The following is a 25,024-nucleotide window of genomic DNA, read 5'->3' as shown; positions in this document are numbered from 1 at the left end:
AGTGTGTTGGAGGCAACAAGTCTAAATGTTCCTGCAGAACTGATGCTACGTTATCAGGAATGGAGTAGACAATGCAGAAGAGATCTACTTGGACATAACTAGATAACTTGATGTGTGATACTGTTAGCCCTTCTACAGAATATGCACTAATGTTTTAGCTAATCAACTAATGTCTAGTAGTAGATATTGTTTTTACTAGTAACAGCCTTGTGATATTGGTAACTATTAGTCTCTTGTCTTACAGTACAGCCATGTTGCAAGGTTTGCTCTCATCCCAGCCACCCAGTTGAGCTCTCAGTGCATGTTGTGTGCAGTTCTCCCAACAGACTGACAGAAGCAGGCATGAATTCATTATGAGGAGCATGAGATATGCTAGGTTAGTGCAGGAACTGATATGTAAACTGTAATCCTGACAATTTCTTTCATTGCAATAGAGGAGGCTCAACCAGATTAAAAAAAAAAAAAAACAAACAGGGTTATCAACCTGTTTTAAAATTTGGGAAATTTCATGTTGCAAACATGGTGCTCCATTTCAGTAAAGTATTCACAAAGATTATCAGCTAGCAATTGCTTCCATAAACCCTTCAATGGGTAGGAAACTACATGGGAATCAGTGCAAGAATACATCAGTGGATAAAATACCTGTCACTAGGAATTAATTTCCAACACTGAACAAATCAGCAGTGATTAAACACCTTTTGCATCTGCCAGCCATCCTATAGACCAGGGCTGTAATTTTAGGACTATATCCATGTAGGAGTAGTTACATTTATACAGTCCTAAAATTACTATAGACTGTTCTTTGGGGCAGGCCCCTTCAATTTGGTATCAGTAGTCTATTTGGATAATACTGGTCTCTCCCATGTATGGAATCATCAGTCAAATGTTTACTGTCCCTTCGCTTCCCTCAATTTTTAGAATTACTCTCAGGAATGAAATAAGAATTCAGCTTCAGCTTTGATGTTTAAGTGTGTCCTGTTGAGCCTGCTCAGCCTGGCTGGAATACAGAGAACAGTGCCTGTTTTGATCCCTGCTGAAAACGAGATATGAAAAAAGGGGAAAAAATAAAACAACAAAAATCCTCAAAGTTGAGTTAGGTTTATACAAAGCCAGGTTCAGAAAAACAGATGTATTCCATGCTCAGTTAATGAATACCAGCTGCATTAAAAACAAAATAGAATGAAAGACCACCCAAAACCAAACCCAGCTCTGGTAATGATATCTGTGGAGGACACTTTAAAAAAAAAAAAAAAAAAAAAAATCAGAATTCTGTGGTTTTATCGTAGTTTTACTACTGACAGTTTTTCAAGTCATGATATATGTTTGACCAGTGCTGTGTATGTTGGTATCAATAAGAAAGGGCCTCATCCTGTTAGGTGCAAGTGTTTATGTGATATATAGTTGACAGAAAATGTAGAGTGAGGCCCCAACACCCACTCTCGTGGCATGAATAATTTAAAAGCAGAATCCCAAAAACTTCAACCACAGCAGGAGATTCAATGTGTAACTGCGCTGAAGCTATGTGTATAAACAGGGTATGGTCAGGCTCTAGCTTCCAGAGTTAGCTCAAGTTAATATAAAATCTATCCATGGGCATCTTTCTACTGTCTTCAGTAAGCACTTGGTATCAGTTTTCCTGGTAGTGTGAAAAGTCCAGGGAGCTGGAGGGCGAGTGGGAGAGAATTCACATGGACGCTGTCTCTGGGCCAACACCCTAAATGCAATCCTGGATTTAAGAGACAGTGTTCCAAACTGCATCTTCTGGGGCTGCAGAGCAAAATGTTGGTGATCGTAGCTGCAACTGGGAGTTTGGATCTGAGCGAAGATTTGAAGTTGAACCTTAGTTGGGTCTTGCCATTTGATAGGGAGAAGCTGCAGGGGTGAACGATGGAAGAGGCATTTAGTTTGGGTGGATAAATATGGGGTGGAAATAAATGACTTACTGGGGAAAAAAAAAAAAAAGAGAAGAGAAAAAATTAAATGGGGAAAAAAATCTGTTTGACATATACCTAATTGAACCTGAAACAAACCAGTTTGTATTTTTTTTTTCCTTATTCTTCCTTCCTATGGTTGGACTTGACCCTGAGGGTCGCTTCCAATTGAAATGATTCTATTTACACTTATTTAGCTGGAATTTTAAAGCAAAACCCCGTTAGAAATGCCCACGTGGGCCGTTTCTGCATTTTCCCAGTGTAACTCAGAAGCACCCATATTGTTTCCACGCTTTCCAAATGTTCCCCCCACATTTATTTTTTTGTTTGTTTGTTTTACCCCGTTCTATTCCTTCCCTCCCCACTTCCATCTGAAGTTAATGTCATCTGTTTTCGGCGGGTTCCTTTTTTTTAACTTGCCAGGCCTGAACTTGAACCAACCCCTCCCCGCCCCCCCATCCCTCCTCAACGAAATCCAGCCCCGGCTGCCCGGTGAGCAGCGGCGGGGCCGGGGCGGTGGCGGGGCCGGGCTGGGCTGTTTCCGCCGCGGCGGGCACTGCAGCACGGCAGGTGCGCACGGAGCTGCCACTGCCACCGCGGGCCCGCAGGCAGGTCGCCTTCGCCCCTCGCATAGAGGGGAGTCGAGGGGGGTGCAAGGAGCTGGGCCGGGTACCGCCCGGTGCTTGGCCCTGGTTGCGTGGCGCGGGGTGGGGGATGCTCGGGTGGTTACGCAGGGTGGAGGAGGAGGGGGAGCTGGCGGGACAGCCTGAGGTGGGCGGACGGGGGAGGCGGGTGTTATACCATCGATCCAGAGAAGACTGAGCATTTGCAAATTCCGGCTCCAGAGCGCGGGGAGCATCCTATCCCCGCCGGCCGGGCAGCAGCCGAGGAGAAGGACGAGGTTCCCCGGCTCTTCGTTATCTTAAGGCTGTCCGCGTTCTCCCCGCCTCTGTCGCCGGCGGCTGCCCTGCCCCTGCCTCCTGTGCAACAGAGCTAGCAGCGGCAGCCCGCGGAGCTGGGCTCGGAGCCGGGCACTGAGCTAGAGACCCTGTCCCTCTGCCAGCCTCGCAAACACAGGCAGAGCCCTGGGTGAGTAGTCCGGGAGCTCCCTTGCTCCTCTAGGCAGGCCAGAGCCGTTCAGGCCCCCTTGGCCACATCCCTTTCTTTTTCTGTTCTCGGTTGTGTGCCTGGAAGGTGCAGGAGATCTCTGTTCTCTGGTAGGCTGGTCAAGCTGGGTTCCTTGCTTGGGGTGGGATTTTTGAAAGGCTTTACTATTTGCACCTTAAAACAACGTTCTACTAAGTTGTCTGTCTCAACTTAGAAATCTTTTCCTTTGCTTGTACAAGAGCTTTTCTTTTGTGCATTTTGTGTTATTTTTTTCCTTCCTTTCCTTCTTTACAACTTTTTTAATCTCATGGAGTTGCCCCCTTTACTGACACATGCAAACTTATGTAGGTAATGAGAAAGCAGTGATATGCTGAGGGACAACTTAATCATTTAAGGTTATTACTCACAAGTGATTTAAAAGATCTGTATGTTTTGTTCTCCCCTAGGCTGAACAGTCATGACAGCTGAAAAGACTATTCCTATAATTAATGGCAAGCCAGAAGATGCTTTGGACCCAGAAGCCTCAAGTACCAACCTCGTCCACAGCAATGATAAGAAAGTTCATGAAAGAGGCCACTGGAACAATAAGGTTGAATTTGTGCTTTCTGTGGCGGGGGAGATTATTGGGTTGGGAAATGTATGGAGATTCCCATATCTTTGCTACAAGAATGGAGGAGGTAAGATGGCATCATATGTTAATTTACAGCTCACCATAAAAGTGTGGGAAATAAACAGTTAAGAATGCTTTACAGTGATTTCTTGCACTAGTTGAGAGAGAGGTATTTGTTATTTCAGCATATGTGCGGATGGGAAAGTATCTGATAACTAAAAGATCATTGTGCTTGTCTTTCCTTATCCTCCTCAAATATTCTGTGGCTTACTTTCATGAGTTTCTTCAGTGTTAGTGAATTGACGTGTTCTTTCTGCAGGGTTTTTAATGCAGAAACCAGTGTTCTCTTGTAGTAGTACACTGTGTGTTTCCTTCTGCATGTGAATACAGACCCAAGCATACTTCAATAAGTTTGTCTGACGTAGTAGAGAACGTAGTAGTTTATTTTTCACAACAGTATATTTTGGAGAGGGTGAATACTGGTTTTGATAATACTACAAATATTACTTTTTTTTTTCCTTCATATGAAAATTTCTTTAACTCAACCACACTTTTTTTTTTCTCTCATTACTTCTCAAATCACCACAGTGTAGGGTAGAGGAAGCTGTAGAAACTGCCTGTTACTGAAAGAGAGCAAACCCAGTCGAATTTAGAATGAGAAGAAACTTCTATAAAAGTATACCATGTGTCATGTATTGGTTATAGTTAAGTATAAATCATGAAAGGGATGTGACAGTTAAGAATAAGCACGTAAGCTGTGATTTGCGAAGCAATGAGTAAAGAAAAGCAAATTAAAATTCTAGTTTAGAATTCTGTAGACTGGATTCAACAGTCCCCCCCACTTAAGGCCTGAATCAGTGTTAGTGTAAGCATATAGGCTGGGAGAAAAATGATAGGTTTGGTGGCTGATCTGCAAAGATCTGTTCTTTAATGAGTTTGTTTGCTAACCATAGGGTACCAAATTTCTTTCCACTGTCCCTCCAAACCTAAGCATGGTTGTCTGAACTTAGGGGTGGTTTTGGCTCATTTTGTCTACTGCTTCTATAATATTTGTCCATGGTTTGCAGCTCTTTTCTTTATATATTTGTACTTTGCCAAAACTAAGATAGCAAGATTTCACCTGTTTTCCGAGTGATGCTAGCAAGTACTGATGTTAGTAGGTAAATATATACTATATACACCAGATATGGTATGCAGAACAGTTTCCTGTTGATTGTTGAAGTTTTCTCAGAGAAATTTTGACAGAGGAAAATATAGAAATATTTTTTGGTGTATAATGAAGATTTCTGTGTTCACATGGTAAGTTGTATATGCTAGCTTGTCAAAATGTGATGCTATCATTTTTAAGTGTATACAATTAGGAAAAAAAAATTCTAATCATATTTTTGGGTAATTTAGTGAAAAAGTAATTACTTAAATATCATACTTAATCACCACTGTGTTATTTAATAATAGAATTAATGAGTGGTTTAATTGGTCATGTCCTGGCACCATGGGAAATTTGCCATTGACTTCAATTTTATTCATTGAGGACTTGGTCTGTGGCCTCTGGCTATCATCTCTGGTTTTGTTACTCTCTGGAATGACCTGCTGGAATTAGACCAGAGTTGGGCTTACTTGATACGTCAGATGTAAATACTGAAAACTACTTAGTGTGTGGTAAGCGAAAACAAGGGTAAGATAGGTCAGCTAGTTATGATAGAACTTGCTAGGTGCAGAACAAGTCTAGAAGCAGTAGTATGGAACTTCTGAGGTCCAGCCTCCCTCTGGTACTTACTCCAAGTGATAACGGGTAGTGTAAGCATAAGCTTCTATAATTTTAGTTTGTTCTTATGGCTATTTAGTGTGTATTTTTAGAAAAAAATATTTTTTCTATGTTTAGAATTAGATATTTATTGGAATATGATCTGTTTGCAAGCTGGGAAACCTGATGTCCTCTCATTTTCAAGATGTTGTAGAACAGCGTTGGAAAAACAGTCAAAGCTAATACTTGCAACAAGTTGCCCTGTTAAACTTGTGATGATCATGCGTATAGATGAGGGAGTTGGATTTGATACCAGCCAGCAGTTGGCCCGGCCTGTAAGATTTTGTTCAAACCATCTGCACAGTGAATTATACAGAGAAACCATGTCTTATATCCAAGGATTCCATTCTTTATGAATGTCGCATGTATTGCTTGAGATGCGTCTGAGATTCGAGATTCAATTGCAGGCAAATTTTCCAGTTGAGGGAAGAGACTATTTATGAAGAGATGTCTCTCGATGTGCTGGGTCTGAAGAAAGAAACTGCAAGTCAAAGCACCTGTATTTAGTTGTCATCTTTCTAATCAAATGACTAAAGCATAACAATTGTTGCAGGGTTGTAGGTGTGTTGTGGTGGTTGTTTTTAAGATCATGAAGGGGATGCTTATTTGCCTTGTAGTTGTAGAAATTTTGCGGAAATATATTCAGAAACATTTTAGTCATGGTTCATATTCTGCCAGAGGTTTAGTATTGGAGAGGTAGCTGTTAAGGTACTTTCATTAGTGATGAAATGGATCTTCAGGACACTTGTTGAAGGGGAAATGCTGGTATTGCTTGTGCTCTAAAGAACTGATCGATCAGTGTGCAGTGATGGACAGAACTGTAAAACACATCTTCCCAGGAAAAACTATCCACCAAAAGTTCTGTGTGTTTAGTGTATCTTGTGTTGATTTGAAATGGAATGAATGGTGGGATACTGACAATGTTTAATGGGAGAATTAAATTAAGTCAGTGTTGTGGGAGTATTTATTTGGGAGCAAGTAGGTTAAGGCCTGGATACAACATGTAAGTTGTACTAACCTGTATTGTCCTAACATAATTAGACAATTAACTCTTTGTAGTTTTCCTACAACTTCAGATACGTTATTCTGTGCAGTACTTTGCTGCGCTAGTCTGCCTGGTTAAACCAGTAAAACTTTCTTGATGTAAATAAAAATGGCAGAATTGGTTGTTTTGTGCTTTCTCCTCAGTTTTTATTTCCTTCTTTCCTTGTTTCAGTCTAAACCGATATAGTTGCTTGCTCTTAACCTTATGTGCTGATTTGTCAGAAAGTACTTGGGGAATGAGGAAAAAAATTCTTTGTGCCTTGTACGTTAATGGATTCTCTGTGTAGTCAAAAAGGCTATGTCTTAATAATAGTTATTTAGGTGTGGTTCTAAATGGAATACCTAAAATCTATGTTATTAGCAAGTGATGATAGGCCTAACATATGCATCTTCTCACATATCTTTGCTTCTGTCTACTTCACACCCCTGTTCTTTAGGTGCCAAACCTAATAGCATGATCGGTCATTACATAATACAATACCTTTGCTGTTTTAATTGGTAAGAGAAGAATTTTCTTTGTTGTTGTATACAATGATTCAGCATTGAATTGTACTGTTCATTATCTGTGCTGGAGTTTACTGTCAGCATCTAACAAAAATGTTGATGCTTTGTTATTTTCCTACAACTTCAAATAAATATTTCTAGCTGATAAGGCCAAGCTCTGCATTCCTGTTCTTGGAAGTAGTTCTAAAGTTTGTTTCCTCATTCCCTTTTCATGATTCTTATTATCAGACTTATCCAAATAACATACAAAGAACTTATTGGATTTACTTTCCATAAGACTTCTTTACCCCTACTTTCCTGAGAAAAGCAAGGAAGAGAAGATAGTGTAGACTGGCATGGTGATGATCAGAGCAGAATTGTGTGGCTGAGCAAGACCATGGTCTTTTCTGTGAGAGACACATGAGCAGAGTTTAGTCTACTGAGGAACTTTGGTCTTTTCCAGTCCATGATATTGGCTTATGGGTTAACTTTTGATATTTGGGCCCAGGAGTAAACACTTTCTGTACTTTCAGCACCATGCCCGGGAGGTGGCTAATAGGTGATACTTCCTTTATTTAGAAAGTTACTTTCTCACTGTCAAGGAACTGTGTTCATTATAACCAAAACCTCCTCAATGTTTGCTTGTAGGTGCTTTCCTCATTCCATATGTGGTTTTTTTTATTTGCTGTGGAATACCAGTTTTTTTCTTGGAGACGGCCTTGGGACAGTTTACTAGTGAAGGAGGCATTACGTGCTGGAGGAAAGTTTGCCCTCTATTTGAAGGTAACAAACAGTTCTGTGTTCTACTGTGAAAGGATGCATTCATTTTGAAGTAAAATAAAATAAATTGTAGTAAAATTGAAGTAAGATATACTTTAATAGTAAGCATTTGTTTTTAAATTACGTGAAAAGTAACAGTTGGTTGTTGTCTTTTTTTTTTTTTTTTTTTTTTTTGTCCTCCAGGCATTGGATATGCTACCCAAGTTATAGAGGCGCATCTAAATGTGTATTACATCATCATTTTAGCATGGGCTATCTTCTATCTGTTTAACTGCTTTACTACAGAGCTTCCTTGGGCCACCTGTGGGCATGAATGGAATACAGGTATCACCTCAGTAGAGATTATTGCTATACAAATGCTTCCTAATAATTCATTAATATATTAAAATGTTAGGCAGAGAACTATTCTGGTAGGAAGTCTGTGGAAATGGACCAATCACATCAATACTACATAATGGTAAAGGAGTCCTGGAGTAAAGACTTATTCATACCTTTTTGGTTTAGGTCATTGTATAAGCATTGTTCTTGGAGAATATAATGTCAGGTAGCAAAAGAAAGCTTTGGATTTTATTAATTCTGTACAATATTCTGGCTGAATCCCAAGCCTCTCATTTGCAATTGTATCTATTCTCCCTAAGTACAGTAAGTGAATCCTACTGAAGAGCTGATGACAGGTTACAATCTTGCTCTTTCATGAAATCAGGAGGAGTTTAAATGGAGAAGAAAATATTAGATGGGGAACTTTGGATGTTCTCTTTTTAATGCCAGATGTTGAGGGATAATGTTCATCAATCTACTTGTGAAAATTTAGTCACATGAATCATTCTTACTGGATGCAAAGCAGCCTCTTGCCTGAAAGATGAGGTGTGTATTCATAAGGGTTTGTAGTATAGGGCTCTGTGTCTGCCCTCTCGACATTTTTATCTGTAATGCTCTACTTACTGCATCTATTGGGAAGAATACAGACCTGCGTTCTTATTTCCATGTTCCTAAAGTTTTTGCATTTATTCTTTGTGTTACGTTCCAATTTCAAATCATGTAGCAATTGTACTGTCTTTCATGGTTTATATTAATTGATCTTTATCACATTCTTTGAGCACACCTAAGGCTATCTAAAATCTTGCAGTAAGGGTTATATTAGCGAACTAGTCTTGGGCCCAACAGATGTGGAAGGCTTCAGTATCAGTTTTAGTAACCCTGAAAAGGAGCTTAGCCAATGTTGATTGCTGTTCAACAATGCTGAGCTGCCCTGATCTCCTTTCTCTGTTTTAGAGACCATAATAATAAGCCAGAGTGACTTCACTTGCCATGTTAAGGCAAAGTGGAAGCTTGTTGCTGGCAGCGTTTCATCAGCCAGTTGTTACCATGGGCCATTGAACCAGCAGCTGGAATAGGAGGATGTAGTTAATTCCCAGTCAGTTGCCTCAGTTTCCCAAAGCACCATTCTTCTGGCTCAGATGTTTTATTGGCCCTTGCCATTGCATCTGTGCCTTTGGAAAGTGTGACAGGAGAATATAGCATACTGCATGGATATTTTTCTGGGATAGGCTTGTGATCTGGTGATCAAAATACAGGGTTGCACAAGTAGCAGCTGTTGTGTTTTAGTGTGCCTAGAAATCCTTTAACCACATAGGGAAAATGTGTGATAGAATGGTGGCTTTACAATATGTATGAACTAGAACATGCACTAAAAGAAACCTACTTATATGTCAATATAGCAAACTCTTTTTTTCTCTTTTATAGAAAACTGTGTGGAATTTCAAAAACTTAATATGAGCAACTGCAGCCAAATCTCTTTACAAAATGCCACTTCTCCGGTGATGGAATTCTGGGAGTAAGTGCACAGAAACTTTACCTTTGATCAGACTGTTCGTTGTCTTTTAAGGTTGTGATCATTTACACATGATGAGATACCTTGTAACTGTATAGCACTTATTGGTATGAGTTCAGTTGGAAATCTTCTCATACAGCCAAAGAGAGTCAGGATGAGAGTTTTAACTCTTTTTTTTCAGAGGATACAAGGAGAGGAATTCCATATCCTGAAAGAACACAGAACAAAGTGTGCCACTTGCTTGGGAGCTTGGCTCCTGCTGCTGGAGCAAAGAGCCTGGAGCCCATACTAATGAGGAAGCAGAAGTGAAAGAGGATGATTTCAAATATTTCTTACTTTTTTTCCAGGGTGATTTTTGTCTTAAGAGTTTGCGAGTTGCATCTTCATCCTCGTTTGAGCTAACTAATACTTTGGCTTCTGTATCTCATCATTTTTTAAAGGACTATGTAAGTGTTAGCTATTCAGCTATAATAACAGAAGAGTTTAACTCTCTTGTGTCTCCTCGATTCTGATTTCTAGTTAGATGACACATTTTTTTCTTACCATAAATATTTAATGAGTGCATGTGTAGTTGCGTATTTGTTCCTTGCAGTGCACAGTGTGTGTTAAGACAGGCATAGAAATGGAATGTTACTTTCAATGCTAAGTTACCTCACAATTCACAGTGTACGACAGAATCCTCGGTTACTGAAATTTCTTAAGGGCCCATTCTAATTTCCTGAAATTTGTTATTAAGATAGAGCCTTATTCTGAGGCTATACATTCAGAGCTCTGTTTTATGTTTAAGGCAGCAATAGCTATGCTTTGAACAGACCATAAATTAAGACTATATTTGAAGGAGAACTCTACATTGACATCATTTACTCAAATGGTAGCATATGCTGTTGTCTTTGCCTCTCTTTGCCTTCTTGTGCTACATCAATTACCTTAGCCTCCGTGGGTGGTAGTTATTGCTTCAGTAAATACTACTGTTTTATTTAAAAAGAAAAAATAAAAAAATAAATCTGAGCAAGGCATGAAAATGCATACCCTCTGGCTAAAAAGTCATTACATTTTCTGTTAAAATTTTCAATAATCTTAACACCTAGCATATTAAATCAAAATATACTTAATCTGCCCACTTCCCAGCTAAGGTTTCAGAATAAACAAGAGTTTCTGAGGTGGTATCTCTTATTGTTATGACTTAAGCATTATAACAAAAATATCTTATGGTTCTTTGGAATAATTAGAACTAAGATTTCAGACAGAGTAAATGAACGAAGTATTTTCTCCAGTACTAGCCTTATTTACTCACTGTGTTTATTTGCTTATTCAACAAGATTCAAAACTTGGCAATCAGTGGTAACTCCAGCTCTTCAGAGGAGTAGGCAACGTTCAGCTGAATTATATGGAGGACACTGACAATTTTTATATCCCTATATTTATAGTTTTGGGGTTTTTTTGTGTTTGTGTTGTGTGTGTGTGTTTGTTTCTTTGACCCTTGGAAAGCAAATATACTCTCCTGCTGAGGAACGTATTTGCCTTGTTAAAATTTAAGTAGGTATGACGTTGCATGGCTTCAAAATTTAAAACAGACATGACAAACTAATTTAGAAGTGGAAGAACGAGCTTTATTAAATACCAAGACTGTTTTTGCAATAAGATAACTCACTGCAATAAAAAGAATATTATAACTAAATTATGTCTTAGATATATCAGGCATAAATGCACAATAGAAGTCTTTGTGTAAAGATGTGCAGTGCAGATGTCAGAGTAGTTAATATGTAGTGAATATATTACTAGATTAGTTAATTTGTCTGGCAAGTCATCCTTTAATCTGCATTTAAGTGTTGCCAGAAATGTTCTTTCACTTAGCCAGAGATCTTGTTCACATGATGTTGCTTTACTCCTTTATAAATTCTGGTGTCAGGAACCATAAACTTATTGAAAGACACTTTTTTCAAAAGAAATAGTGAAAGGAAGGTTGATGGGGTAGACTATACAGAGCAGATGCTCGTTGCTATTTTCAGAACTCATGTGGATAGTGTGTGAGAATCTTCATTGCTGTAAAAGACAGTCACAGGACTGAAATCATTTGCATATTGACCAGGTTACTTACAGTTAATTATGTTGATGCCTGGGAAGGGAAAGGTTCTAGTTTCCTTCTGAACAATCACACCATTCAAGACCTTTACACTTTGCTCTCTGCAGTGTCAAGTCTGCAACTGAAGCTACTGTAAGTTGTGGCCACAAAAGGCCACAGAAAAGCTTGGGGTTGCGGTGGGAGAGGGAGTGTGTGTTTTGTCGGTTACCATCTACTCTTGAGATAATCTATGAATTAGAGTGGTAGTTATTGTGAATAGTGATCCTATTTGCTTACTGTATGTGATCTCATGTGTAAACTGTCAGGCTGATGTTACATCCTTCCTTTAATAATCATATCGCATTACCACAATCTTCTAGACTATTTACAATATCTGTACAATTTTATTAAAAAAAAAAAAAAAAGCTTAGGGAAAATGCAGTATTGACACAAGTGCATGTTTTAGCAGTGCTATGTTTCTTTCAAGCCCAGTGCTCTGAGTCTAAGAGTTAATAATGGTGAGGGATATACAGGTTGTTACATATCACACAGCAGACCAGCCTGGCATTCTGTAAATGCTAGCAGAGGTTAGTAAGAGATTGGTTTTGTGTGTGCGTGCACATAAATGAATACATCAGACCCAAAGGATGTCTTTACTTCTGGCTTTGAAGATCCCTGGTACCGCTGGGTCTTTTCCATCGTCTAGGCTAGAAGGCCCTTACTTATTATTTAGTTTGAGCATTGCAAATAAAAACTTCAGCCTCCCTGCTGAAATATTTATGGCTTTTATTGCTTCTCTGACCTTGGCTACTCCCAAAGTTATTGCTGAAGTCAAACAGCAACTTGCCCAGTTGCGATGATGACTGAAAGGAGGCTTTGCAGTACCACCACAGGTCTGTACCCAGGATACTGTTTCTTTGCTACCCTAGCAGGCATAGACTCACTTCCTCTGATAATTTGATGTTCTCCACCAGCTTTGATGGCTTGGTCACACAGAAGGTGAATTGTTTGTTTAAAAAAACCCCAAAACCCACAAGAAAAGACTTTAGAGATAAGTATTGCAGTAGGTCCTAGGTTCTATTTTGGTGCACTCAGAATAATCTCATTATACATGCAAGGACCTCAGAACTTGAAATATTTTTGTGAGCTTGTATTTGATAACTGCTTATCTGTAGCTATACAGTGAAAATGGTCTCCTGGTGGAGCAGTAGCCAAAGTCTGGGAGTTGAGACCCTCTTTACTTGTTTTCCTGCTTAGAAATATCTATCCCTGTTAATGCTTTCAGGCTTCGTTTGAGTTAGCAGACTTGCTACTGGCTACAGGTATCAGTGTTGACAGCTCTGGGAAAAATTAGGAGATTAAAGGATTTCTTACCTTACTTAAAAAGACCTTGCAAGCCATAGCCTTGAAGTTTCACATTCTATCTGTGTGTGCAGTTTCTAAGGTAAGCAGCTAAATCAATCAAATTTCACTTTTTATTCTTCAAATTCTCTGATGCTCTGTTCCAAAGGAGGATAGATAGGAGCCTGAAACTCACTTCTAATTTCATACTGGTGCCCAGCATTCAGAGGCTGTCCAGTTAAGTGCCATTTATGGCATTTCATCCTAATTGTATAGCTTGATTAAAGGTTTTCTGAGAAAACCAAGCAAAAAACCAAACAATAACCCCAAAGAAGAAACAAACAAACCAAATAAAAGGCAGCAAACAAACATACATTCAAGGAGATCTTATTGCTGTCTGAAAAGAGGTTGGAGCATGAAGGGTGTTGGTCTCTTCTCCCAAGCAGCAAGTGATGATAGGACAAGAGGAAATGGCCTCAAGTTGCCAGGGGAGGTTTAGATTGGATATTGGGAAAAAATTATTCCCAGAAAGGATTGTCAGGCATTGGAACAGGCTGCCCATGGCAGTGGTGGAGTCACCATCCCTGGAGGGGTTTAAAAGGCATTTAGGTGAGATTCTTAGAGACACCGTTTTGTGCCAGGTTTAGGTTCGGTTCTGGTTGAACTCAATGATCCTGAGGGTCTCTTCCAGCTGAAATGATTCTATGATTTCAAGGTACAGCACATGGTATTTTTAGCATCCAAGTTTTAAACAGCTAATAGTGGTAGCTGCAGTAATAGAGGTGTTGGTAATTTTGGTGATGTCAAAGCCATCCCATGAAAGAGAGCTGTGGCTGTAGATGAGGCTATATTTATAGCCTGGGAAACAGAACAGAGAGGAGAAGGTGCTCTACTCTATTGGTCTGTGTGCTTTCCTAGGAGAGGAAACTGTCTGGCAGGTACATGGGGCACCAACCATGGCTGTGTGCTCTTTTGGCTGCTACTCCAGTCTCTCACCATGGTCAGGAATTTGAGCTTTCTAGTGCCTAGGAAGGGAGCTGAACAGACAGAACACCCATGGTTTTGTGGTTGGTTCCACCTCAATAGTTTTTTTATTGGCTGTATAACAACTTAGTCCTCTGTTAAAGAAGTTCTACTTGTTGGCCTGTCATTCTCTGGAGGGGGTGACACATCCTTAGCATTTCCAAGTAAAGCCTAGTGAGAAAAAACATTTTTTTTGTCTAGGGAAAAGAAAAAGGGCTGTTCTCAGCAAAAAGGAGAAGGCACAAACCTTTTCCTTGCAAAGTCAAAAGGAGTTTTTCCTGTTTCATTCAGGCTGCAAATGACTGCAGGAATCACATTGTGGTTAATCCCCACTACGCTCTGAAAAGTCATTAGCAAGTTGGGCCTGATCCTGCAGTGCTCAGTACCCAGAGACCTTCAATACCTCTCAAAATTAGGCACTTTGTACGTGTCTTGTAGAACATTGACTTGTGCTAGTCTTGCTCATTTCTGTTTAGTTCATAAGGAGCCTTGTGAAAATCGCTTTTTGTTTGGGGACATGGAGGCTCTTCATCTGATTTTGCCTCAAAACCATGGACTTTGCCTGGTTTCAGTTGAAAGTGGGATAAGCTGATTTCTTAATATTGAGGAATAAATGTTATCTAAACCAAGCAGATAAACTTCCAAATTTTTTTATTTTTTTCTCTCTTGAACATTGTACTTCCCATTATTACTATGGAAAAAAATTGCCTTAGAAGTTGTTTGGGTATTAGGAAAGACTAGATTAAGGTTGTACAATTTTAAGTTTACATCTTTTATGAATATGATCATTTTTAGTTGAAGGATTGATACTTTTTCAACAGATCTGCTTTGTTCTTGCTAGAGGATGTGCAGGTATTCAATATTTTGTTGTTCTTTGTTCATTTTCTAATGTTTTATATTGTCGTTATTATTAGGTTGCTGTTCTGCTGACAAAGTTATTAAATTAATCAAGGTTTCCTAGGGTGCTCATATTGTCAATGGCTTTGCAATCATAGCTTTGATTATTTACATGTTAATTTATCTTCATAAAATCTCTAAGGTCAAATTACTCACATTTTACAGAAAGGGGATCTGAGCGACAGAGAGACTAAAAATGCGAAGCATGAGAGGCCTGAGACGTTTTTTTCATACTACTTAGCATTAGGGTTGCACGAATTTTATTTCAATTAAGAAACAAGAAAATGTGCACAAGTCAGTTTTGTCCTGCTGTGGGGAAAAAAAGTGAACGCAGACTGGAAAAAAAACCAAACTTTTTTAGTAAATTTTTCACTGTTTTCCATGATATTCTTATAGGGCAGCAAGGAAATTTATTTGCAGTGTCAGGAGGACATTCTCAGGAAGACTCATTAAATATTGCTATAGAATTCCTATAAGGGTTACAGAATATCAATCAGTGCAGGCCTTGAAACGATGATGTAGGCACAGTTGTCCTCTGGGTGGGAAGGGAGATGACTGATAACCTCCCAAAGTCCCTTCAAAAGCTGTTTTTTAATGATTCCAACACTGCTGACTATTGGGTTTAGGTTACAAATGAAAAATTGAGCCAGTAGAACTTACTTGAATTTATTTAATTAAGAATCATACTGTAAGTTGCAAGTACTAAAGTGGTGTCTTATGAAGACCCAGTAGCTGTGAATATGGCCAAAGGACTTGGGACTTTACAAAATAGCTCCTATATATTCGCAGTTTTCTGTTTTCTCTTTTGACCTCTCAGCTGTTCTTTACTGCCTTGTGCCCCTGCTCTTTTGCAGTTTAGGTTTTTTGGTTACTAGGATTTAGTACAGGACCAGTGTGTATGAGAGAGATGTTGACAAAATAAGAGAGATAAGAGCTTATCATCACTCATTTGCTACGTGAGTTTTGTAGCAAAGAGTTCTCTGTGAAGGACTACTTCACAAAATAACGGAACAGTTCTCAATTTTTTTTTTGTGGTCTGTAGTTCTCATCTTATGAACATTTAATTAAGAGTGAACAACCAAGGACAAGTTTACAGACTATCTAAAAGGCTCATCACAGATTCTGAGATTTCTTCCAGGTGCTTTCAGTTCACAACTGCTACTGTGTGCTGAACTAATTTGTGTCACTCAGAAGGTGAATAAAAAAATGAGATTTTTGTCACTGCACGGCTTCTTCAGAGAAGAGTAGGGGGAAAACTGCAAAAAGACAGAAAGAGCCATTTGATATATTGAGAGAATACCAAGAAACTATAGAGCAGAAGTGAGTGGAACCAGTACAGAAAGGTTATTTGGCAGGATTAAACTCTGATTTGGTTAAGAAGAAGTTGCCATGTTTTCAGTAGAAGAGGTTGAAGGAAGATTGGTCAGGAATGGCTAGAGGAGTGTTCCGTGTTTATCCATCACTGCCTCTGCCTCTTGCTATAGATATATGCAAACACACATATATACACATTTTAAAAAGCGATATATGTATAATACACAGTAGCTGCTAATTAGTGTCACATTGCATTCAGGTAAATTAAGCACTTCAATGAGGCAGGGGTTGACACAAGAAATACATGTCATTATTTGCAAGTAGTACTAGAAATTTTAGATAAAAGTCTTCTGAAGAGAGTTTAATCTTTTAATTTGGTAAGAAGTGTAAAATGTTTAAAGAATGCAGCAAGAGTGAACCCTATCAGGACTTTAAGAAGAAAGAACTATACTGAATAGCAACAAATGTTGCTCAACCAGGAATAATTCATTCTGATATGTGTAGGTCACAGAAAATATGCTGTAAGAAGTAAATATTTTAGAGCTGTGCATAATTCTCTAACTGAGGGATTTTTGCTGATGTGACCACTGGGAATTGTCTGTCTGCTGCTTTAAAAAGAAGCCAAGTATGGAATTAAGTGGATTTCCAGAAGATAATTCTTACCGTTTGAGAATTTTATTATAGATTCCTTAATCTGTAATCTGTAGATTATCTTCTAAAACCTGAAATACATCTTTCTAATCATTGAGCACTGATGGTTGGAGACTACAAGTGTGTATCCAGCAATATCTGTTAAGTATTATTTGTAGCACTTTTAGAAACCTGTGGATTTATTTCCTGTTTTAGACTTTACATGTAGAATTAAGAAGAGAGCTTTGCACAGTACACTAATTTTGTATCCTTTGTCAGTTCTGGATATATAACTTTCAGAAAAGCGAAAGTTTCAGCTCATGTTGACTTGCAGTGAGAGTTTGGCACCTGTACTTTCTCTGTTCATTTCAAAGAACATGTAGTGAGTAAATCTGCTACAAGTTCCCTGGAAGATTACATTTTCAACTTCATAGTTGTACCCATGCTTTTTCCAGAGGTTTTTTAGTGACTACCACACTGCTGCACTGGGAAAAATCCTGACACAACCAGCCCATTTTTAGTTTCCTAAATGTTAGAATCTAGAGGGAAAAATACTTCTATTTTTAAGGAATTCTCTTTCTCAAAGATATATCCCTACTATATGGTATTAACATTATCAAGATGTCATTCTTTCCCATGTTGTCATTACAAAACCGGGGCTCCGCAGGTTAGCAAGCCAAAGGAGGGTTCATGCACTAGCCAGTCATGCAGTGTGTCCTCTGAACGCTTGGCCCTTCTCTCCTGCTAAGGGTTGAGATTGTGTAGTATGGATGCAAGGAAGTTCAAAACCAATTTAACATGCAGCCTGAGTCATATGCATTGATAAATTTTAACATTCATCTAGGCAATGCAGTGTATATGATATGTAGTATAGGAGCAGTATGTAGTATATATTATACACCAGAGCTTACAATTAAAGGGTTATCCCTGTTACAATATATGTTCCCTTCCCATAAAAGGGAGAGATCTCCCACACATCTTTGTCAAAGTCCTCCATCAAGTAGGTTCTCTTCTAACAAGAATTTTTCTTCATTCTGTTAATTGCTCACTCAGTGAAGCTCAGAAAGTCTCCTTTATTTGGAAGCTGCGTTTCGATACATAGTCCTGTGAAGTATAGAACAGGATGATTTATGTTTTAAAACGGAAAAGAATTTCACAGCTTTGATATCACTAGTACATAGGATGTTGTTATACCTGTTGCCTAAGGAAATATTGTATCATTCTGTGTGTTTTCTTGTGTCAAGAGATAATGAACCGCATCAGAGAAGAGAAACCTTAGATAACAGTATGAGTAATTAATACAGTAATAAATTGATTAGAGAAGTGGTAAGAAGACTTTTTTTAAGGTTCATTTTATTGAAGGGTAATTTTTCTTTTTACGTTGTCTTAAATATAGTATAAATCTTTGGTAAAACATCCTGAGAAGTTTACAAAGTAAACCACTGACCTTTTGGTTTCATAGAGTTTTATATCCTTTGCCATTCAGCATAGATTCTGTAAGTTTATCATACCATTATCAAAAATTATCATATAAGTGAGTAAGGTAGTGGAGAATACTCTCTCAGATCTTTGGCACATGTGTACTCTGTTTAATGCTGTTTTCCTTTACTCTCTGGGAGAGAAAACCACTCTTTATTCAAAGAAAGGTAGGAAGCATGTAGTTTTGGCAAACTCACCTTCCCTTAGCTGTTATTCCTTACTTTATAGAGAGTTTTAGTGTGTCTAGTCAGTAAACTGGAGACTACTGACTCAAGCAATAGAGCCTTCTCTGAAATATCACTGCGTGTATATTTAGGTATTATTATTAAAATAAGCATTCTTTCAAAAGTTTTTGTTGCTCTTAAGCTGTTCCTTTTCCACCTTTGAGTTACGTAGTCTGGATGCGTGGATCAGCCTCTCTCCTAAATTAGAGTACGAGTAGTGCGGATTAGACAGCCACAGGGCAATGTTACAACTCCCTGAAAGATATTCCAGAACAGGAAAGCTTCTGTGCTCTTCAGCAGAGCTTGGTTTATTAATAGAAGGCAAGGAGCAATTTCACTGCTTGGGGGATCCTTTAAAGCCACTTGCAATCATCAGACTTGAGGAAGCGAAGCACTGACCTGAGCAAGAACTCCCTCCACGGCTGCCTAGGAAGGGTGCAGGGTCTAGTCACCCTCAGTTTTTGATTTTTCAAGATTTCCTATCAGGTAGCTGGAAAGCTGCGGTGATTCAGATGAGAGAACAAATTGCTGGTGGGGAAACAACTCAAAATAGCTGTTTCTAAGCCATTCCTCTAGTTGTATGGTTGGCCAAATTCTCATCGATAAATGTGTCACAAGCACACTAGATAAGCAGCTGCCCCTGATCTTTGTGACAACTTGAAATGACTGTGAGGAGTTCGCAACATCTTCCCTTTGCAATCTGCATAAGTGATGCAATGTGCATAAATTACTTCTGTCTGATCTACTTTAATATGTGCAATCACAAGTGATGAAACTTTGGTGCAAACAACCTTCACAGATTTGGCTGTTCATGGGGATCTCACTCTGGAACTTCTCTTTTTTCAAGTGTTTCTTTATTTCAAACCAAAATAATCACTTTCAGGACTGATTTTACTGCTCTTATTCTTTCGCTGCCTTTCTCTGCATTAAGAGGTGAAGAGAAGAAGGTAGTGTAGGGGACTGGCAGTGGTAAGATAAGAAGAGGAAGACATGGTGAAAGCTACACTGTCTCTTTTTTATTGTCTGTGCAATTTATACAAGGTCATGGAAGCTTTTAGATAGAAGCTGAACTGCTGAGTAGTTAAGAACCTGTGATCAAGTGTCATCTTCTGGCCCCTGAATGCATTAACCACATTTCTTGGATGTAGGAGAGAATAACGTATTTTTAAAATGCTCTTCCCTCCCCTTGCTTTTTTTAAAAAAAAATAAGTTGAATAATGAAAAGAGCGGATATGAGGGTATGTACAGTCAGACTGAACCGACGCTTTGTGAGAGGAATTTAATATTCTGAATTCTTCGTTCAGAACTTGCATCTGCTGCTGCTGTTTGTGGTGGTGTCAGCAGGAGAGCTAAGGCTCTGCCCTAGGGAGAGCTGGGGAAATCACTGCCAGCCTCTGAGCAAGACTTGCTCTTCCTTCGGTCTGTGCTTTGCGTACATTGTATGTTATAGTTCAATTGGATGTTCTGGACTTGTTGCTGCTTACCTTCTAAGGGAAACACTAAACCTTGTTCTGCTTGAACAAAGAAAATACAAAACAATTTACAGCACTTCAATATATTTAAATACTCATTACAGTGCTAACAGTTTGAGTTGAGTGGCACCACACATCTTTTTTAAATGGGAGCAGCAGGGATAATTATGTTGAGGCCATTAATTTGCCACTTACTTTCTATGACACTCTTTATAAAAGAATCAGGCCAAGATTTTTGGATAAGGTAGGTGTCTCTGTTATTTGAAACTTCTCACAGGGCATTCAGGGAAGACTGAGCATTGACTTCCTGCAGAGAGCTTTCAGGAACCAGTTGCTTCTAAAAATCCTCATCTTGAATTTTTGCTGAGAATTGTTTTCTTAAGACAAAGTTGTCTTCTGCTGTGTGAAACATTCTAACCAGGGAGAGAGAATGCTAACAATTATTTAGTAAGAAGCTGTTATGCAGTTAGAGCAGTGTAGTAATTGGAGTGACTGGCACTGAAATGGAGTACTTTAACAGCTGGATGTGGCTTGTGGTGCAAGTCTCAAATACTTCTGCAAGCTCTGTGTGAGCCCAGAGTATGCCAGTGTAAACTTTCAGCACAGCAGCTGCAGCCCTTGAAATGTGTGAAAGGCAGAATAGGTTCTGCAGCATCTGTGTGGCCACCTGAAAGACTTGGAGATTGTTAGATCTTTTCATTTTCCCACATTATCACCAGCTGGTGATGTCTCCAGCCTCCTATTTCATCGTTAGAGGCAGGTGAAGGAACTTCCCTTCATCCTCATCCTCCTGCTGGTGAAAGCAGAAAGACCAAAGATCAGATTGTCTTGCCCAGGTAGCTCCAGCATTGATTTATTTATTTGAGGCATGGTCTTGAATTGATCATGCTTTATACTCCCTGGAATGATCACCTCAGCCAATGACTGAATTGAATGCAAAAGGAAGAATTATTTCATAAGGATAATAGTAGGTTGGACTTCTTCAGCTTAATATTCAACTCTTACATATATTTTATTGTAATTAATGATGTTATCTGTATAACTATATGCAGATTAATTGTGTATATCATATAGTGATTATTATTACAGGGCTTTTAATTGAAATTAAGTTCATTTTTTTTTTCCATTCACAATATCTCTGGGAGGGGGAGGGTGGTGTAAGTCTAGGGTCTCTGAGGTTGTATAGACAGTATGTAACAGATTTCAGGGGAAACTTGGGTTGAATGGTGAGACTTTTTATGTGAATGTGTAAATGTGTGCATACAGGTGTGCAAATATTTTTACAGAAGCACGCCTGGAATGAGCCATGACCAGTCCTTATAGAGATTTGATTAAGCTGATAAAAGGCATGAATGAATGAAGTGAATTACTATGTGTATATAATTAGCAAATGACTAAATGCATGCTTTCAGGAGTTGTTTAAAAATGATGAGGTCTTTCCAAATCTCTGAATGTATGGAATTTAAATCCATATCAACTTTAACATAACATACAAATTAAGTCATGCTTTTATTTTTTTCCGGAAAATTGAGATCCCTTAAAAAAAAAAAAGTCTTTTAGTTATCTCTAGAGCTTCTTTCAAGCTTAAGAGCAATTGAATAATCTCCAGAGAATTCATAAAATCGTTGAGCGTTATAGGAATACATTTTTGCTCTTGCTTTTAACCTCTTCATTCATACAACCAGGAGTACCCACATTTTGTTTACAGACTGGTAAACAATGTACATTTGGTTTAGTCTGAGTGTTTATTTAAAGTAAAAATAGAAGGGCATAAAAAGACCATTCATCTCCCAGATAAGAGCATCATTCTTGTATGAAGAAAAAGTTCCTGTAAATAAAATGCTAGCCCAGATTTTTGGAAACCAGCATTGAAGCCTAGTGCTGCAGGTTTGCTGTGTGCAATTCATGTGATTTTTTTTTTGTACTGTTCCAAAATTATTGGTTTAAAAAACCCCAAACAAAAAAATCCCCACACCCTGCAAAAAAAATCCTCTTCCGTCTCTGTCTTTGTCTTGTTTACTAAGTAGATACTTTGACCTCAAACTGTGAAGGGTGTTCGTAGAATATATCAGGACTTACTGAGTAGCTTGTATTTCAAACAGTGCAATACATATTTTTGCTGACTACTTTTCACAAAAAAGGTTGGTTTTAATTATAACAGTGTAATGCTAGCATTTCCTAAATAAAACCCACCTGCAAAATATTCTAACAGTTTTGAAAGTAAATGTTTTTAAGGCTATAGTTTCAATTACAAAAGGAAATCTATGAAAATGAATGTTAGAAGGTAAAAATAAAGGTTAGAACATTTTCTTTCTGAAAAAAAAAAAAAAAAACAAAGAACAAACCAAACAAACAAAAACTGAAAAAAACCCAAACATTTATTAATCAAGTGTTTTATTTTGAACTTACATGTGTCAGGTTTTGATCCAAAGAAATTTAGGTTTTTTCTTTGACTTTTGCTTTATACTAATGCTATTTAAAGATCTTTTTTATTTTGTTACCGACATGGAAAAATTAAACATTTGTTCCTTTTTACCCAGATGCAAAATCCACTTAGAATATTGTATTTTTTCCTTCTGTCTCTTCTATCTTAACATGGTGAATTTTCAGTAGTCAGTAACTAGGAGTTGCCTTGGTTGAAGCTGATTTGGTTTTAGCCTGGTGTTTTAGATGTAGTTCTGTTTTGCTTCAATAGTATGACCTTTTTTTTTTAATCTTCCTTGGAAGACGAAGGGTGCTAGCGATATCCGATGGAATCGAACATATCGGGAATCTGCGCTGGGAACTTGCGCTGTGCCTCCTTGCTGCTTGGACTATCTGCTATTTTTGCATTTGGAAAGGAACAAAGTCTACTGGAAAGGTGAGGCTGAAATTCTGTGCATCACCTGTGTTATGACTCTCTTGTGCTCCAAACTTGTCATACCTTTGTTTTTTTAAATCAGAATGGTAGAATTTCACATGCATCTTGCCTTGCTGTGAGTAACCATAATTGGGAGTGTATAAATTGTAATCCTAGGTAATTAAGAATCAGTCATTCTTCGCATTGTTTTGTTTTCTTGGTTTTATTGATGTGCCTTTTCACTAATTCTGCTCGATGAGGCTGTTTGGTTTTTGTTAATTTAGCAGATTGCACTACTGTTTAATCCTTGAACTGGGTTGTGTTGATTTCTGAGGTATCCAAAATTTGAATTTTGTCTCAAATTGACAGGAATCTAAACTCTCAGTGACACAAGGAAATTACACACATAAGTGGAGATAATTTAGAAATATAAGCAACCCACAAAAAAAGCAAATGCAAATAAATGCAAATGGAGCACTGTTTTTTCATGCTGAAACCAAAGACTACAAGGAAAAAAATGGTGTATTGAAAAATTTTGTTCATTTAATTTTAAATTGTTTATTGCTTAGTTTGGAAGTGTGGCTGGATTTTATTTTTGTTTTTGTTTTAGTAGCCTACATTTATAAATGATTGAAATGTGGAGTGTTTTGTTGTGGTGTGTGGAGTTGTTGTTGTTTGTTGTTTTTTGGTTTTTTTAATTTAGAAAATGTCAGAGTGAAATTTTTCAGCTTTCTCAACCACACGCATCCTTCTTCCTGTTGAAATTTTTGACTGAATCTATTTGCTCTATTCTGTCTGTATTTGCCAACCGTGTCAGTCAATCTCATATTGAATTTTTCATGTCAGTATTTGCACACACAGATTTATACAGCTCTGCTTTTACCAAGTCACTACAGGCAAAAATGCTGAGAAAGACTGTGTAGGGATACATATAAGGATGAATAGTTCAGAGGAAAGAGGGGAAAAAAATCCTTAGGAGAAAAATATAGAGAAGCAAAGGTGATGTAAGGGAATGACAAGATAAATGTCCATATGTCTTTGAAGCTTTCACTCCAGGGAGGTACAAAAGTGGTTTAGAGTTGTCTGAGGAGCTACAGTGGGCACTGAAGAAATGAAACTGAGCAAAACTAATTTTCTTCTTTTCCATCAGAAAGGATGTCTGAAGATGGAGATCTATTCTACCATAGTATAATCTGACCCAAGGGTAGGGTAAAAAACATGTATTGTGAAGACACATGCGTGCGTGCATGCAAGGTTGTGCAAAACTGCACTGTGCTTAAGGAAAATAGCATTGGTAGAAATCATTTCCCCAGAAATAGATCTTGCATTTTGGAAGTAATTAAAGTGAAACTGACCTGTTTGATGTTTCCCCCCCCCAACAGCTTAGCTAACACCTCAGCTTACTGGTAGTTACAATAAATTTTATTTGATTTTATTTCAGTGATTTAGATAAACACCTTTCTGAAGAGGCTAGGTAAACAGCCTGAGAAAGAGACATGTCTTGCCCACTCAAAATGGGATGATAAGCATTTTGACTAAGCCAAAATAACTAGCAGTCCTGCCACAGAAGTGGAAATAAAATGGAATTAATACCTAGTATTCACCTTTAGAAGTAGACTCATGGTGTATTTACAGTGTTTAGAACGGTTTAGCACGAGCAGCAGTTCTGTTTCCAAGCTGATGAGAAGCAGGCTGGTAGCTTGCTGGGTCCCACAGGAGACCCTGCGGTGTTCCGCAGCGCGCTGTGCGGGGATCCAGCGCTCCTCCAGAAGCCGGCAGTAAGGATCGTTTATAGCTAACGTTGATCATCTTTTTTCACTTCAGTTCCTATAATTAGTAAGGAAGGCTTTTTACTAGACACGTGTGACCTTGCAGTTGGTTTCCAGTGTTGTTTTTTCCCACCGGGATGTAAATTCACTTTTTAGATGTATTTAAGAATTTTAATATTCTTACGCTTGCCACTTATTGCAGCCAAAGTCACTGGAAATCTGTGCTATCTCACTGCCTTCACAGACCAGCTAAACAAAGACATAGCTGTCAGGTGGTGTGGGTGCCACAAAGGAATGAAATGCTATAAAATATAGATGACAGAACAGTCTTCTAGGCTGCAGTTTCCCTTTCTGATATATTGGCATTTCAACAGTTTATATTTA

The 25,024-nt window shown here is 38.4% G+C and overlaps 1 protein-coding gene across 1 annotated transcript in view; it reads left to right on the top strand.

The window, feature by feature from the left end:
* Window positions 1–2,726: 2,726 nt before the first annotated feature.
* SLC6A11 (solute carrier family 6 member 11) overlaps window positions 2,727–25,024 on the top strand; it is an 87,983-nt gene continuing 65,685 nt past the window's right edge. The window contains exons 1-6 of the mRNA XM_065845536.2: window positions 2,727–3,020; window positions 3,485–3,715; window positions 7,628–7,762; window positions 7,943–8,083; window positions 9,503–9,593; window positions 22,760–22,892. Coding sequence (XP_065701608.1) covers window positions 3,496–3,715; window positions 7,628–7,762; window positions 7,943–8,083; window positions 9,503–9,593; window positions 22,760–22,892 — 720 coding nt within the window. The 5' untranslated portion in view covers window positions 2,727–3,020; window positions 3,485–3,495. The remainder of the gene's footprint in view (window positions 3,021–3,484; window positions 3,716–7,627; window positions 7,763–7,942; window positions 8,084–9,502; window positions 9,594–22,759; window positions 22,893–25,024) is intronic.

The sequence above is a fragment of the Patagioenas fasciata genome, chromosome 10 (genome assembly GCF_037038585.1).
Source record: "Patagioenas fasciata isolate bPatFas1 chromosome 10, bPatFas1.hap1, whole genome shotgun sequence".
NCBI classification, from domain to species: Eukaryota; Metazoa; Chordata; class Aves; order Columbiformes; family Columbidae; genus Patagioenas; species Patagioenas fasciata.
This window is presented reverse-complemented; position numbering and strand designations above follow the sequence as displayed.